General features: G+C 46.5%; 1 protein-coding gene across 5 annotated transcripts in view; it reads left to right on the forward strand.

The window, feature by feature from the left end:
* Positions 1 to 15,161, forward strand: part of LOC122560464 (myosin-11-like) — a 185,884-nt gene that overhangs the window by 102,159 nt on the left and 68,564 nt on the right. For all 5 annotated transcript variants that reach the window (XM_087997598.1, XM_087997601.1, XM_087997602.1 and 2 more), the window contains 3 exons: positions 6,215 to 6,313; positions 6,679 to 6,822; positions 14,999 to 15,094. In XM_087997598.1, coding sequence (XP_087853724.1) covers positions 6,215 to 6,313; positions 6,679 to 6,822; positions 14,999 to 15,094 — 339 coding nt within the window. The remainder of the gene's footprint in view (positions 1 to 6,214; positions 6,314 to 6,678; positions 6,823 to 14,998; positions 15,095 to 15,161) is intronic.

Below are 15,161 nucleotides of genomic sequence, written 5' to 3' on the forward strand. Positions count from 1 at the left end.
TAGTGCAGCCAGAACCAGCAGAGGGTATCAGAGGGACACACTGCTATCTAACAGGGAGGTGACGCTCTTGTGGTATAACCATGGGTTGTTAATCCAGAGACTCAGGTAATGGGAGTTGGGTTCAAATCTATTCATGGCAGATGGTGGAATATAAATTCAATGAGGAGTTTAATGATGACAATAAATCCATTGTCAATTGTTGGGGGAAAACCCATTAATGTGCTTTAGGGAAGGAATCTGCCATCTTTACTCTGGTCTGGCTTTTGTGTGACTCCAGACCCACAGCAATGTCACTGACTCATGACTACCCTCTGGGATGGGCAATGAGTGCTGACCCAGCACACATCTCCATGAATGTCCTTTGAAAAATATATCACTGTTCTGTTCATCAAGTGTACTGAGGTGCTGTTTGATCAAATGCACAAAGTGATTGCTCACTGTACTGGGACTGTACTGGCACTACACTGGAACTGTCCTGGTCCATGTGGCTCCTGGCAGCTGGTGGAGATTCAGGGATCAATTCCTCTGGACACATACGACCTTCCAGCATTAGACTCCAATCCCATGGCATTCGTTGGGTGTTGGGGACTGTTACTATCTGAATGTGCAGTTGGTACATGACCACAATTTTGAGAAAATGGACAATTCCCTGGAACAGGAGTGGGGGTTTGGTGTTGGAGGAACTCCACTTTGAGCTCAGCCCTGGGAACAATAACAATGTCTGTAATATCCACGTGTTTGTCCCCTGACCTCCATCCAGAGTTTATCTGATTTCCTTTTCAAATTATTGTCAAACAATCACTCCTGCCTCCATCCTGTTACATTGCAATTCCAGGATATTGATGCTCACTGCGTGCTGTCCGCTCTCTGCCTCAGACTCTTCCTGTCTGTCCTGTCCAGAACCTTAACTCTGTCTCCCTCTGGTCCCTGTTTGGCAAATGAGAATGGGAATCTTTGTCCTTTGGAAATGAATTGTACACCTGGATTAAGTCCCTCCTCAATCTCCTTTGCTCCAAGGAAAACAACAACAGTTTTCCAAACTGAATTTTGTCGCTAAGTTTCCTCCCCATTTGAACTATTCTGGTAAATGCCCTCTGCAGCCTCTGATATCCTTTCTAACGGGCAGAGATCAGAACTGGGGGCAATATTCCAGCTGGAGCTTAACCGGAGCTTTATAAAAAGTCAACAAAGCCCCCTGCTTTTTACTCAGTACCTCTATGTATGAAATATCAGACCCTAAACTCCCATCTGCTTCGCTAACTACTTTCTCAATATCTCCTGTCACTTTCAAAGATCTGTACATATGCGACAATGGGATTCTCTGTCCTTGCATACTGTAGATGTGTGTCATTAATTCTTGATTGCCTCTCCCTATCTCTTCAGCGAAACTGTATCACATCATATTTCTTTGTGTTAAACTCCATATGCCACTTGTCCGCTCCTTCTGCCATTCTACCAATATCCTGTTGGTACTGTTGGCATGACTGGAATCATCTTTAATGTTTACCATACCTGCAAATTCAATATAATCGGCTATTTTTACAATGTATTCTAAAATCCAAGACATTTCTACATAGAAACAACAGCCCCAGCAATGAACCTCGGGGAATGCCATCTTCCAATGTGAAAAATATCATTTCCCACAATTCGCCGTCCTATGTTCATGAGCACAAATCTTTTTACTGTGACAGCACTGAGACAGACAACTGAACCAAGTGGCTTTTCTACCTCTGTATTTGCAACACAGTGAAATTAAAACTTTTAAAGGTGCTCAAAATTGACCACGGTGGTTCCTAACCAGACTTTTGAATAACCAGAATGATCAATTTCTAATAGCAATTGGTTTCTTGAACAAAAGACTTAGCAACTTATAAATAATAGAGTAACTTTAGCAAAAATTCAACAACAAAGTAATTGAATTGGTCTCTCCTTAAAACTCAGAAATCTTTGGCTTCAGCATGATTCACACAGTTAACAGACAGGCACATACAAACACAGAAAATAACAAACTGGCCAGATTACTGAACTGGTTTTCAGCATGCGTTGTCCCAAAGGCATAGCTGATGGTTTCTCGGTTGGTCTTGTGAAGATTTCGATCAGTTCACTCAGATAAAGGCAGTAATATTTATTATTTTGTTTTCCATTCTTTGAGCTTCCAAGAGCTGCTCATGGAAGGTTAAGCAGGGAATTTTCACATCTTCATGCTCTAGTACTAATAGCCAGATTACCTCTCACAAAAAGCAGCGTCCCAATTCAAACTCTGACCACCCCCTGACAGACTGGCCATCTTCTCCACAAGATGGGCAGCACGGTAGCACAGTGGTTAGCACTGCTGCCTCACAGCACCAGAGACCTGGGTTCAATTCCCGCCTCAGGCGACTCTGTGTGGAGTTTGCACATTCTCCCCGTGTCTGTGTGGGTTTCCTCCGGGTGCTCCGGTTTCCTCCCACAGTCCAAAAATGTGCAAGTTAGGTGTATTGGCCATGCTAAATTGCCCGTAGTGTTAGGTGAAGGGGAATGAGTCTGGGTGGGTTGTGCTTCGGTGTGGACTTGTTGGGCCGAAGGGCCTGTAAGTAATCTAATCTGTTTCTGTGCTGCATGTCTCCATGATTCTATGACTGCTGCTAATTTGTACCCAGTAAACAGCAACGTGACAATAACCAGATCATCTGTTTTGTGCCATTGATTGAGGGTTGTATATTGGCCTGGACACTGGGGAGACATTCCTGATGAAGAACTTATGCAAGAAACGTTGACTCTTGTGCTCCTCGGATGCTGCCTGACAGGTCACACTTTTCGACTCTGATCTCCAGCATCTGCAATCCTTACGTACACCACTGGGGAGAACTCCCTTGTGATGTGCTTTTATCTGGGTATTTACACTCGATGCAGCAAGGCTTATGTTATCCCTTGTAAAGTAAGAAGTAGACCTGGGTCACGTGGTATTGAAGAATATGACAGATTGTTTATTGCAGCTTGCACTCGTGTGGCTGGGCTAGTGTTTGGCTGCAAAGAGTAGCACCCTTCCCTCAGAGTGTCATGCTTCAAGTGGTCTGAGTTAAGGTGGAGTCTGAGACTTTTCTACCCTCACTTCTCATGCTATGGTACAGCAATGACATCATGAGCATGTCTCTGAAAGGTACACTGACGGACTAACGTAAGTCCATGAGACATAGGAGCAGAAATTAGGCCATTCAGCCCATCAAGTCTGCTCTGCCATTCAGTCACGGCTGATAAGTTTCTCAACCCCATTCTCCCGCTTTCTTCCTGTAACCTTGATCCCCTTGATACTCAAGAATAACACAGCACCCTACTCTTCCTCAAAATGCTGCCAAGGCATATTCACATTTACCTGAGCAGGAGATGGGGCCTCAGACTAATGCCTCATCTAGAAACTAGCACCTCCGACAATACAGCACTCTCTCTGCATCGCACTGGATTTTTATGCTTAGGCCTGGAGAGGGACTTGTCCCGAGTTCCTCCGGACTCCGAGGCAGCCTTTGTGTGCTCTGACTGTCCCTGTAGCACTGAATCTATAAACATCCGCTTTGACTGATGGCTCACAGTCTGTCTCCGGGATGTGTTCTCAGGTGTGTCTCCACAGAGCAGCTTATTGTTCTCTCAGAAACATCTGTCCCGTGGACAACCCCTCGCTCTGACCTCGTCTGTTTAATTTGGCCAAGAACCAGCAAACAGAAGTGAAGAGGGTTTTGAAAGGCATGCCTGCTGACAGTGACCTAGTGAGGCGGGCTGTTTAACATTGACAAGGCAGCATTCGTGAGGTTTGTGGCAAAGGACATGGGGACATTACTCCCATAGACCCTTCCACAGGAACAATCGAAGGTGTCCATACACCTGGCCCATTCTTGTTTGAGTCACACCAGCCTCTGTTTCAGTTTCACTTACATTTTAAAAAAATGTTTTAAATGACCTCCAGGTTGGGTCCGTCTCCTGCTTTAAAATTGTTGAGTGAATGTCAACCTGTCAGCTCTCTATGATGGGGATGCCCTAAACCTTGTATCGGATGCCTCAGCCAGTGCTTCTGTCAAACACTGCAGAATGCAGTCTGTATAAAAGCACACAACATCATAAAGAGATCAAAGCAGCAGGTGGTGGACAAACTCAGTCCCTGTGCAACGTCTGTGGACGGAGAGAAACATTTCTCACTCCAGTGTAGGGTTTTATTTGAGGGGTGGTCAGGGGTAAATATGAGATAATAGTTTGGGGAATAGGTCTGGATGGGTTAATCTTCGGAGGGTCGGTGTGGACTTGTTGGGCCGAAGGGCCTGTTTCCACACTGTGGGAGGGAATCTAATCTAAACTCAGCCCCACTGGTAACTGTCAGGACGTGATTCACATCTAATTAACAGCACAGGTGAGGCCATTCAGCCTGACACACCCATGCTAGAGTTTACACTCCTTGTGAGGTAGACATTCCCACAATGCAACATCAGCCTGATGGTTAGTTGTTCACTTGGGAGTGGAGTATGGGGAAGGAGTTGAATCTGTGCAACCTCACAATGAAACCATATGAAATTTCAAACAGGGGGTTTTTGTGAAACAGAAATAATGTCCATACCTCTGAGCCAGGAGGCTCAGGTTCAAGACCCACCTGCTCCAAAGGTGTGTCATAAGATCCCTGAATAAGTAGTTTAGAAAATATCTGAAATGTTCAAAAACAGTATTAATTTGACAAGAGAATGAAAAGAGGTTGCTAACAATAAATCTTTTGAGGGGAAATAGGGACACAAACAGGAGGAAAGCACTGTATCATTTGGAATTTCAGGTTAATTTCAAAATTATTTAATTGGTTTCATCCAAGTGATTATCTACCTTTGTGAAGAATTATCTCTGCAATGTAGGCTTTTATTTGTAAGAAGCTGGCTGGAAGAGTGGCATGGATAGGGTGAGTAGCCAAGGTCTTTTCCCCAGGGTAAGACAGCATCCAAGGAGCAGGGAGAATCGACGTTTTGGGCATAAGCCCTTCTTCAGGAATGAGGAAGGTGTGCCAAGCAGGCTAAGATAAAAGTTAGGGAGGAGGGACTTGGGGAAGGGGCGTTGGGAATGCGATAGGTGGAAGGAGGTTAAGGTGAGGGTGATAGGCCGGAGAGGGGGTGGGGGCGGAGAGGTCGGGAAGAAGATTGCAGGTCAAGAAGGAGGTGCTGAGTCCGAGGGTTGGAACTGAGATAAGGTGGGGGGAGGGGAAATGAGGAAGCTGGAGAAATCTGCATTCATCCCTTGTGGTTGGAGGGTTCCTAGGCGAAAGATGAGGCGCTCTTCCTCCAGGTGTCGTGTTGCCATGGTCTGGCGATGGAGGAGGCCAAGGACCTGCATGTCCTTGGTGGAGTGGGAGGGGGAGTTAAAGTGTTCAGCCACGGGGCGGTTGGTTGGTTGGTTGGTGCGGGTGTCCCAAAGGTGTTTTCTGAAACGTTCCACAAGCAGGCGGCCTGTCTCCCCAATATATAGGAGGCCACATTGGGTGCAGCGGATATAGTAAATGATGTGTGTGGAGGTGCAGGTGAATTTGTGGCGGATATGGAAGGATCACTTGGGGCCTTGGAGGGAAGTGAGGGGGGCGGTGTGGGCGTAAGTTTTGCATTTCTTACGGTTGCAGGGGAAGGTGCCGGGAGTGGAGGTTGGGTTGGTGGGGGGTGTGGACCTGACGAGGAAGTCACGGAGGGAGTGGTCTTTCCGGAACACTGATAGGGAAGGGGAGGGAAATATATCCTTGGTGGTGGGGTCTGTTTGGAGGTGGCAGAAATGACTGGGTTCAATTCCAGCCTCGGGTGACTGTCTGTGTGGAGTTTGCACGTTCTCCCCGTGTCTGCGTGGATTTCCTCCGGGTTTTCTGGTTTCCTCCCACAATTCAATGATATGTAGGTTAGGGTGAACTGGCCATGCTAAATTGCCCATAGTGTTCAGGGATATGTAGGTTAGGGTGAACTGGCCATGCTAAACTGCCCATAGTGTTCAGGGATGTGTAGGTTAGATGCATTAGTCCGGGTAAATGTAAAGTAATAGGGAAGGGAGTGGGTCTGGGTGAGATACTCTTCAGAGGTCAATGTGGAGTTGTTGGGCTGACGGGCCTGTTTCCACACTGTAGACATTGCATGATTCTATGGTCAGCATGGATGAGTTGGACTGAAGGGTCTGTTTCTGTGCTGCACATCTCTATGACTGTAAGTGAATTTGCTGACTTAACTGAAATAATTAGATCTGCTCGAAAAGTCTCGTGCTATTCGTCAGGCTCCAGAGGAAAGGACATTCCATATTTTCTATTACCTTCTTGCTGGAGCTGGGGTGAAGATGAAGGGTGAGTTATGTATTTCTGTTGGGATGAGGTCTCTCTCTCTCTCTCTCTTCCCACCCCCACCTCCACACAGCCGCCCCAACTCTCTCTGTCTCTCTCTCTCTATCTCTCTCTGTCTCTCTATCTCTCTGTCTCTCTCTCTCTCTCTCTGTCTCTCTCTCTACCTCTCTGTCTCTCTCTCTCTCTTTCTACCTCTCCAACTCTCTTTGTCTCTCTCTCTCTATCTATTGCTGTCTCTCTCTCTCTGTCTCTCTGTCTCTGTCTCTCTTTGTCTCTCTCTCTCTTTCTACCTCTCCGACTCTCTCTCTCTCTCTCTGGTCTCCAAAGAGCAGGAATGGCTGACTCACTCTCTTTGTTGTGATTTTCAGAGGATCTCTTGCTGGAATCGTTCAGCAGTTACCGGTTTTTATCCAATGGCCACGTCCCTATTCCAGGCCAGGATGACAAGGACATGTTTGAGGAAACATCAGAGGCCATGAGCATCATGGGATTTTCAATCGATGAACAAACCTGTAAGAACCATCTCGCTTTTATCTTCTCTGAACTGAATGTGGATTTCAAACATGTTCATTAAACTTAAAACAATTAGGAATTCTAAGGATTTCTTATAGAAATTTGGATTCCTTATCGAAACGTGGTCTGTCTAACCTCCCTCCTACCAGCCTCACACACGTTGGCATAGAAGATTCCAGAATCTGTGTAGAATTTCAAGCCCTTAATATTTAATTTCCCTTCACCCATTTCCTGTACAGGTTGATGGATGTTTCTCAGTTTCTACTGTGCTCTTAATCCTGAATTATTATGATTTTGATAGCGTCTCTGTGAGAAACAAACACAGCAAGGGCTGGAGAAGCTCAGTAGGTCTGGCACTGTCTGAGTGGAGAGAGAAAATGGAGTTAGTGCTTTTGAGTCCAGTGACTCTTCTTCAGGACTGAAGGATGTTGGAAATGAGGTCCCGTTTTATATTTTTGACAGAGGCAGAGGGAGATTAGGAGGGTAGATGGGGGAGAGGCCCAGTTCAAGAAGGTAAAGGGGTTGTTATCCTCTCTGAGACACTGGTTAGCGCCGCTGGCTGTAGTGTGATTAACAATCAACGCTGAATAAAAACTGGCAAGAAATGAGCTCAGGGTGATGTATCAGTAGGACAACAAGCTTCTGTATGGGTTGCCCAGGACTCAATTCGCCAAGTGTCAAAGTTAACTTCCATTTGTCATGGGCTCCAAATGTACGCCCACAGGAAAGAAACGGATGCCAAGCCAAAGGATGAGGAAAAGTGACTGGCATTTGATGGAAGAACTGGCCTTGAGGGAGCATCGTCATAGAATCATAAAATCCCTACAGTGTGGAAACAGGCCCTTCGGCCCAACAAGTCCACACCAACTGTCTGAAGAGTAACCCACCCAAACCCATACCCCTACCCTATTATTCTACATTTACCCCTGACTAATGCACCTAACCTACACATCCCTGAACACTATGGGCAATTTAGAATGGCCAATCCACCTAAGCTGCACATCTTTGGACTGTGGGAGGAAACCGGAGCACCCGGAGGAAACCCACACAGACATGGGGAGAATGTACAAACTCCACATAGACAGTCACCCGAGGCTGGAATCAAACCTGGGTCCCTGATGCTGTGAGGCAGCAGTGCTAACCACCATGCTGCCCTGGAGAGGGAAATGGTAAGATTTAAGGGGGGAATTCCAAAATGTGGAACCCAAGTTGGCAGGTAGTAGAGCCGGCAATCACTGGGCAAAGGGAGGGTGTGGTACACGAGGAGGCAACCCTAGTGGAACAGAGCTTCCTGCAAAGGTTAGAGGGCAGAAGGAGATTGGAGGACTGAGCGAGGGGCTATGTGGGTGAGAGGGTGGTCAACTCCCTGTGGGACTCTAGCTGTGGAGGCCAAGTCACTGGATATATTCAGGAAAGAGATTAAGGTGTGGGCCTGGGAACTAAATGTGAATGAGTAAGACCCAGAGCAATGAGGAAAGTTTCAGGATCCCAGGCTGTGTAAAGTTTGAAGGTTTCAGTAAAAATGTTGATCTCTCGGCCTGGGAATTGTGAACATAAGCTGGGTCCTAGTGCCTGCCTGTCACAGATCGTGGAGAATCAGTGTTCTTCAGTGTTCAGTGATGTTTCACTTGTGATGTTGAAAAATGGTCACTTTCTGGAATACAAATCAAAGACTTCTGGATTAAAAAAATTGTAGCAGTTTGTGAGATGATTATTGCACAACTTGCTGCATGCAAAGTGCTGTGTTTGTGTATAATCAGGAGATGAGTGAGTCTAGTAACAATTTGTAACATCTCTGTCTTTCTGAACAAGGGTGACTGTCTCCTTCTCTGACCTTTCAATTCTCATCAGATCACCTACCAAAGATCACCACAATTACACAATCACCAAGTCAGACATTAACCCTAACCGTAACTCGAACACAAACCTTAACCATAACCCGAACACTAAACTGAATCCTAACATTGTCCCTAACCCTAACTCTAACCCTAACCCTGTCCCTAACCCTGTCCCTAACCCTGTCCCTGTCCCTAACCCTATCCCTGATCCTAACCCTGTCCCTAACTCTATACCTGTCCATAAAACTATCCCTGTCCCTAATCCTATCCCTGTCCCTAATCCTATCCCTGTCCCTAACCCTATCCCTGTCCCTAACCCTGTCCATAACACTATCCCTGTCCCTAACTCTATCCCTGTCCCTAAGACTATCCCTGTCCGTAACTCTATCCCTGTCCCTAACACTATCCCTGTCCTTTACTCTATCCCTGTAACTAACCCTAACCCTGTCCCTAACACTATCCCTGTCCCTAACCCTAACCCTATCCCGAACACTATCCCTGTCCCTAACCCTATCCCTGTCCCTAACCCTAACCCTGTCCCGATCACTATTCCTGTCCCTAACCCTATCCCTGTCCCTAACCCTATCCCTGTCCCTAACACTATCCCTGTCCCTAACACTATCCCTGTCCCTAACCCTATCTCTGTCCCTAACCCTAGCCCTGTCCCTAGCCCTAGCACTGTCCCTACCCCTAGGCCTGTCCCTAACCCTAGCCCTGTCCCTAACCCTAGCCCTGTCTCTAACCCTAGCCCTGTCTCTAACCCTAGCCCTGTCCCTAGCCCTAGCACTGTCCCTACCCCTAGGCCTGTCCCTAACCCTAGCCCTGTCCCTAACCCTAGCCCTGTCTCTAACCCTAGCCCTGTCTCTAACCCTAGCCCTGTCCCTAGCCCTAGCAATGTCCCTAACCCTAGCCCTGTCTCTAACCCTAGCCCTGTCTCTAACCCTAGCCCTGTCTCTAACCCTAGCCCTGTCCCTAACCCTAGCCCTGTCCCTAGCCCTAGCACTGTCCCTACCCCTAGGCCTGTCCCTAACCCTAGCCCTGTCCCTAACCCTAGCCCTGTCTCTAACCCTAGCCCTGTCCCTAACCCTAGCCCTGTCCCTAGCCCTAGCACTGTCCCTAACCCTAGCCCTGTCCATAATCCTAGCCCTGTCCCTAACCCTATCTCTGTCTCTAACCCTAGCCCTGTCTCTAACCCTAGCCCTGTCTCTAACCCTAGCCCTGTCTCTAACCCTAGCCCTGTCACTAACCCTAGCCCTGTCTCTAACCCTAGCCCTGTCTCTAACCCTAGCCCTGTCCCTAACACTATCCCTGTCCCTAACCCTAGCCCTGTCTCTAACCCTAGCCCTGTCTCTAACCCTAGCCCTGTCCCTAACACTATCCCTGTCCCTAACCCTATCCCTGTCCCTAGCCCTAGCCCTGTCCCTAACCCTATCCCTGTCCCTAACCCTATCCCTGTCCCTAACACTATCCCTGTCCCTAACACTATCCCTGTCCCTAACACTATCCCTGTCCCTAACCCTATCCCTGTCCCTAACACTATCCCTGTCCCTAACACGATCCCTGTCCCTAACACTATCCCTGTCCCTAACCCTATCTCTGTTCCTAACCCTATCTCTGTCCCTATCCCTAGCCCTGTCCCTAGCCCTAGCACTGTCCCTGTCCCTAACCCTATCCCTGTCCCTAACACTATCCCTGTCCCTAACACTATCCCTGTCCCTAACACTATCCCTGTCCCTAACCCTAGCCCTGTCCCTAACCCTATCCCTGTCCCTAACCCTATCCCTGTCCCTAACACTATCCCTGTCCCTAACACTATCCCTGTCCCTAACCCTATCTCTGTCCCTAACCCTATCCCTGTCCCTAACCCTATCTCTGTCCCTAACCCTATCTCTGTCCCTAACCCTATCTCTGTCCCTAACCCTAGCCCTGTCCCTAGCCCTAGCCCTGTCCCTAACCCTAGCCCTGTGTCCTAACCCTAACCCTGTCCCTAACCCTATCTCTGTCTCTAACCCTAGCCCTGTCTCTAACCCTAGCCCTGTCTCTAACCCTAGCCCTGTCCCTAACCCTAGCCCTGTCCCTAACCCTAGCCCTGTCCCTAACCCTAGCCCTGTCCCTAACCCTAAACCTGTCCCTAACCCTATCTCTGTCCCTAGCCCTAGCCCTGTCCCTAACCCTAGCCCTGTCCCTAACCCTAGCCCTGTCCCTAACCCTAGCCCTGTCCCTAACACTGTTGCAGCTGTTGTAAACCACTTGAACAAGAGTTATCTCCCATTCCTTTTCCTTTACATTTTGGCACAGTGTCAAATTGAAATTATGATAAACTGACAATAGCCGCAGTGATTTGTAGGTTTGTATCCACCACTTCTCACAGAGCAATACATTTTCTGCGGGATTATTTATCTTGTGTTAAATTATCTTGGCACCGTACAGATCAGTGAGACTTGGTTATGAAGACTCTGAGGCCTCACTAAAAATGGGCTGTTGGATTCTCCTCAAAGAAACAAAAGTGTCGAGGAATGAGATGACTGTTCTGAGGCCAAGTCTCCATAAATGGTGTTTGATAGAGAGAATAATGTTACACAGCCAACAACAACCAAAGTGCATCAATTTATAATTTGGCAAATAATGTCTTTGTCATTTTGGCGCAGGGGATGGAAAGAATGTCAGATTGGAAATGAACATACAAAGTTCTGGAGCTGTCACCCGCTGCAGCCCAGAGAGGGAAACCTAAAGGGACAAAAATCAAAAGTAACTTATTGGTGATTCAAATTCATATTGAAGGCTCTTATTCTGCAATAAATTACACACCAGTTCACACACATTTTACACACATTTTACACACATTACACACACATTTCACACACATTACACACACATTGCGTATACGTTGGGCAATAAGTTACACCCAGATACAATACTTATACAGAATCCATGTGTTTGACATTTCAATTCATCTGCCAACAGATGGCAGTGAGCAAGCATCAGATGGTTACAATCTCCATTTAAATCACTTGAAGGTTGAACCAATGACCGTGTAAATGCTGCAAGCTGAAAGGCATTAATAGAGTAAACAATATGATGTCAATCATTCCCCCATTGAGCTGATTGGGGTTGGGCTTACAGTTGGTTTAAATCTCACATTTACAGCCACAGCGCTGGAACAACACAGCTCAGAAACATGCAAACGTACAAACTAGGGGCTGGATACGCCACTCTGCCCTTCAAGCCTGCTCTCCCATTCAGTATAATCACAGGTGATCTGTTTGTGTTTCTAATTCTGCATTCCTATTTCCTGCCGTTAGCTCTCACTTCCCTGGCGAACAAAATTCTATCCATCTCCATCTCCATCTCCATCTCCATCTCCATCTCCATCTCCATCTCCATTTCCATCTCCATCTCCATCTCCATCTCCATCCTAAAATGATTCAATGATCTCACCTCCAGAGGCAGAGAGTTCCAAAGTCAGACAGACCTCTGAGAGAAAATAATTCCCTTCATCTCTGTCTTTCAAAAGGCAACCCCTCATTTTAAAATACTTCCCTCTAGTTCAGGACACAACAGGAAGTATTCTTCCCAGGTCCACCTTGTCTGGGCCATTGAGGATCTGATACACTTCAATCAGGTCACCCCTCACTCTCTAAACACCAGGGGAACCCAGACCAGTTTGTCCAACCTTTCCTCATAAAACAAATCCCCTTATTCCGGGTAAGACACAGAATTTGCTATAAATTCTGTGGCTTACGATCTTAGACTCCACAACCACCTGATGAAGGAGCGTCGCTCCGAAAGCTAGTGCTTCCAAATAAACCTGTTGGACTATAACCTGGTGTTGTGTGATTTTTAACTTTGTACACCCCAGTCCAATACCAGCATCTCCAAATCATTTCCTGTCCATGTATGTGTCCAAAGGCCTTTTTAATGTTGTTAATGTACCCATTTCAACCACTTTCACTGGCAGCTTATTCCATATGCGTACCGTCCTCTGTGTAAAAAAAGTTGCCCCTCAGGTTCTCTTTTATTCTTTCCCCTCTAACCTTAAACTGATGCCCTCTAGTCCTCGATTCCCCACCCCTGGGAAAAAGACTGAATGCTTTCACCCTATCCATGCCTCTCATGATCTTATACATTTCTGCACGATCCACTGTCTCTCCCCCCCCTCCCCCCCCACAATCTCCTACACTCCAAAGAAAAGAGTTCTAGTTTATCCAGCCCCTCCCTATAAATCAGACCGTTGAGTCCCGGCAACATCCTTGTAAATTTCTTCTGCACTCTTTCCAGTTTAATAACATCCTTCCTGTAGCAAGGTGACCAAAACTGAACACAGTACTCCAACTGCAGCCTCACCAACATCCTGTACAACTGCAACATAACTTCCCAACTTCTATACTCAATGCGCTGACTGATGAAAGCCAGTGTGCCAAAAGCCTTCTTCACTGCCCTGTCTACCTGGGACTCCACTTTCAGTGAACCGTGCACCTGAACTCCAAGGTCCCTCTGTTGCACTACACTCCTTAAGGCCCTATCATTTGCCATGAAACCATGAAGCCCTTCCTGAAGAATGGCTTATGCCCGAAACGTCGATTCTCCTGCTCCTTGGATGCTGCCAGACCTGCTGCGCTTTTCCAGCAACACATTTTCAGCTCTGATCTCCAGCATCTGCAGCCCTTTCTCCACCATGAAACCCCTACTTTGATTTGACTTTCCAAAATGCAAGACCTCACACTTATCTATATTAAATTCCATTTGCCATTTCTCAGCCCACTTCCCCAGCTGATCAAGGTCCTGCTGCAATTTCTGATATATTTTCTTACTGTCCACAATACCGCCTATTTTAGTGTCATCTGCAAACTTACTAATCATGGCTTGTACATTCTCATCCAAATCATTGATGTAGGTAACAAACAGCAATGGGCCTATCACTGACCCCTGAGGCACTCCACTAGTCACAGGCCTCCAGTCTGACACTCATTCTACCACTATTACCCTCTGCTTCTGACATTCAAGTCAACTGTGATTCCAATTTGCCAGCTCCCCCTGGATTCCATGCAATCTAACCTTCCAGAGCAGCCTACCATGTGGAACCTAATCAGAGGCCTTACTGAAATCCATATTGACTACGTCTACCACCTTGCCCTCATCAACTTTGCTGGTCACTTCATCAAAGAACTCTAACAAATCTGTGAGGCGTGATCTCCCACACACAAAATCATGCTAATTATTCCTAATTAAACCCTGTCTTTCCAAATGCATGTATATCTTATCCCTCAGAATCTTCTCAAGTAACTTAACCACCACAGGTGTTAGGCTTACTGGTACTTTAGATTGAGTAGTCTTGGCCTATACTCTCTGAAGTTCAGAAGAATGAGGGGGCATCTAATTGAGGTCTATAAGATGCTAAAGGGGATTGACAAAGTAGACATGGAGAGGATTGTTCCTCATGTGGAATGAGAGGTCACAGTTTCAGAATAAGGGGTAGCAGAGTTAAAACAGAGATGGGGAGGAATTACTTCTCTCAAAGGATCCTCAATCTGTGGAATTCACCACCCCAGAGTGCGGTGGATACTGGGACATTGAGTAAAGAGGAGATGGACAGAGCTTTCATGAGTATTGGGTTGAAAGGTTATGGAGGGTGGACAGGAAGGTGGAATAGAGGCCGAAAGGAGATCAACCATTATGGTATTAAACAGCTGAGCAAGCTGGAGGGGCTGAATAGCCTCCTCCTGCTCCTGGTTCTGATGGTCTTAACTACCTTTCATGACGTTGATAATCAGATAACATTCCCATGCGGTAATATATCAATCAGATTCATCAAACCAACATATATCAATCTGTAATAAGGCAAATATCAGTCAATATAAAACACACTTTAAAGTAAAATAAAGGATTGAGGAATTTATTCAGATCACATTCTCTATCAATACTTGGTACTTCTCAAAGGATGCATGTTATTTTTTGTGGAGGTGTTTGTTTCTGAGACAGTACAAAACAAAACTCCGCCTATCACCATCTTTCCCAGTCATTGTATATTTTTCTTCTTGATGATTATTTTCTGAGAATTGGAAGCGAAGACAATGCCTTTTTTAGTCAGATTCACATTGACAGAATCCTATGCATTCCTTGCCTTATTTTACAAGGTTGTCTAACAGGCACTGTTCCATAAATTTGTTTAAATAAGGGGCGTGCTGTTGTGTGATCGCTCGCTGGTGAGCACAACCAAAGCCCCATTTGGAAAGGATCACATTTGAAAACCAAGCGATGGAAAGTAAATGGGTAATTTATAAGGCAGCCTGACAAAATCCTGCTGGTGCTGATCGGTAACTCTTTCTGATATTTTCAGCGATATTGAAGATTGTTTCATCCGTGCTGCAGCTGGGTAATATTTGCTTCAAAAAGGAGCGAAACACTGACCAGGCTTCGATGCCGGATAACACAGGTACGTCTTGCCACACTCTCTGGAGGCTTGTGATGCTCAGCCTGGGATGGCCATGCTCATAACCAGC

This window comes from Chiloscyllium plagiosum, unplaced genomic scaffold (genome assembly GCF_037043375.1).
Source record: "Chiloscyllium plagiosum isolate Xiang-an unplaced genomic scaffold, Cpla_swu_hap1 HiC_scaffold_20, whole genome shotgun sequence".
Lineage (NCBI taxonomy): Eukaryota > Metazoa > Chordata > Chondrichthyes > Orectolobiformes > Hemiscylliidae > Chiloscyllium > Chiloscyllium plagiosum.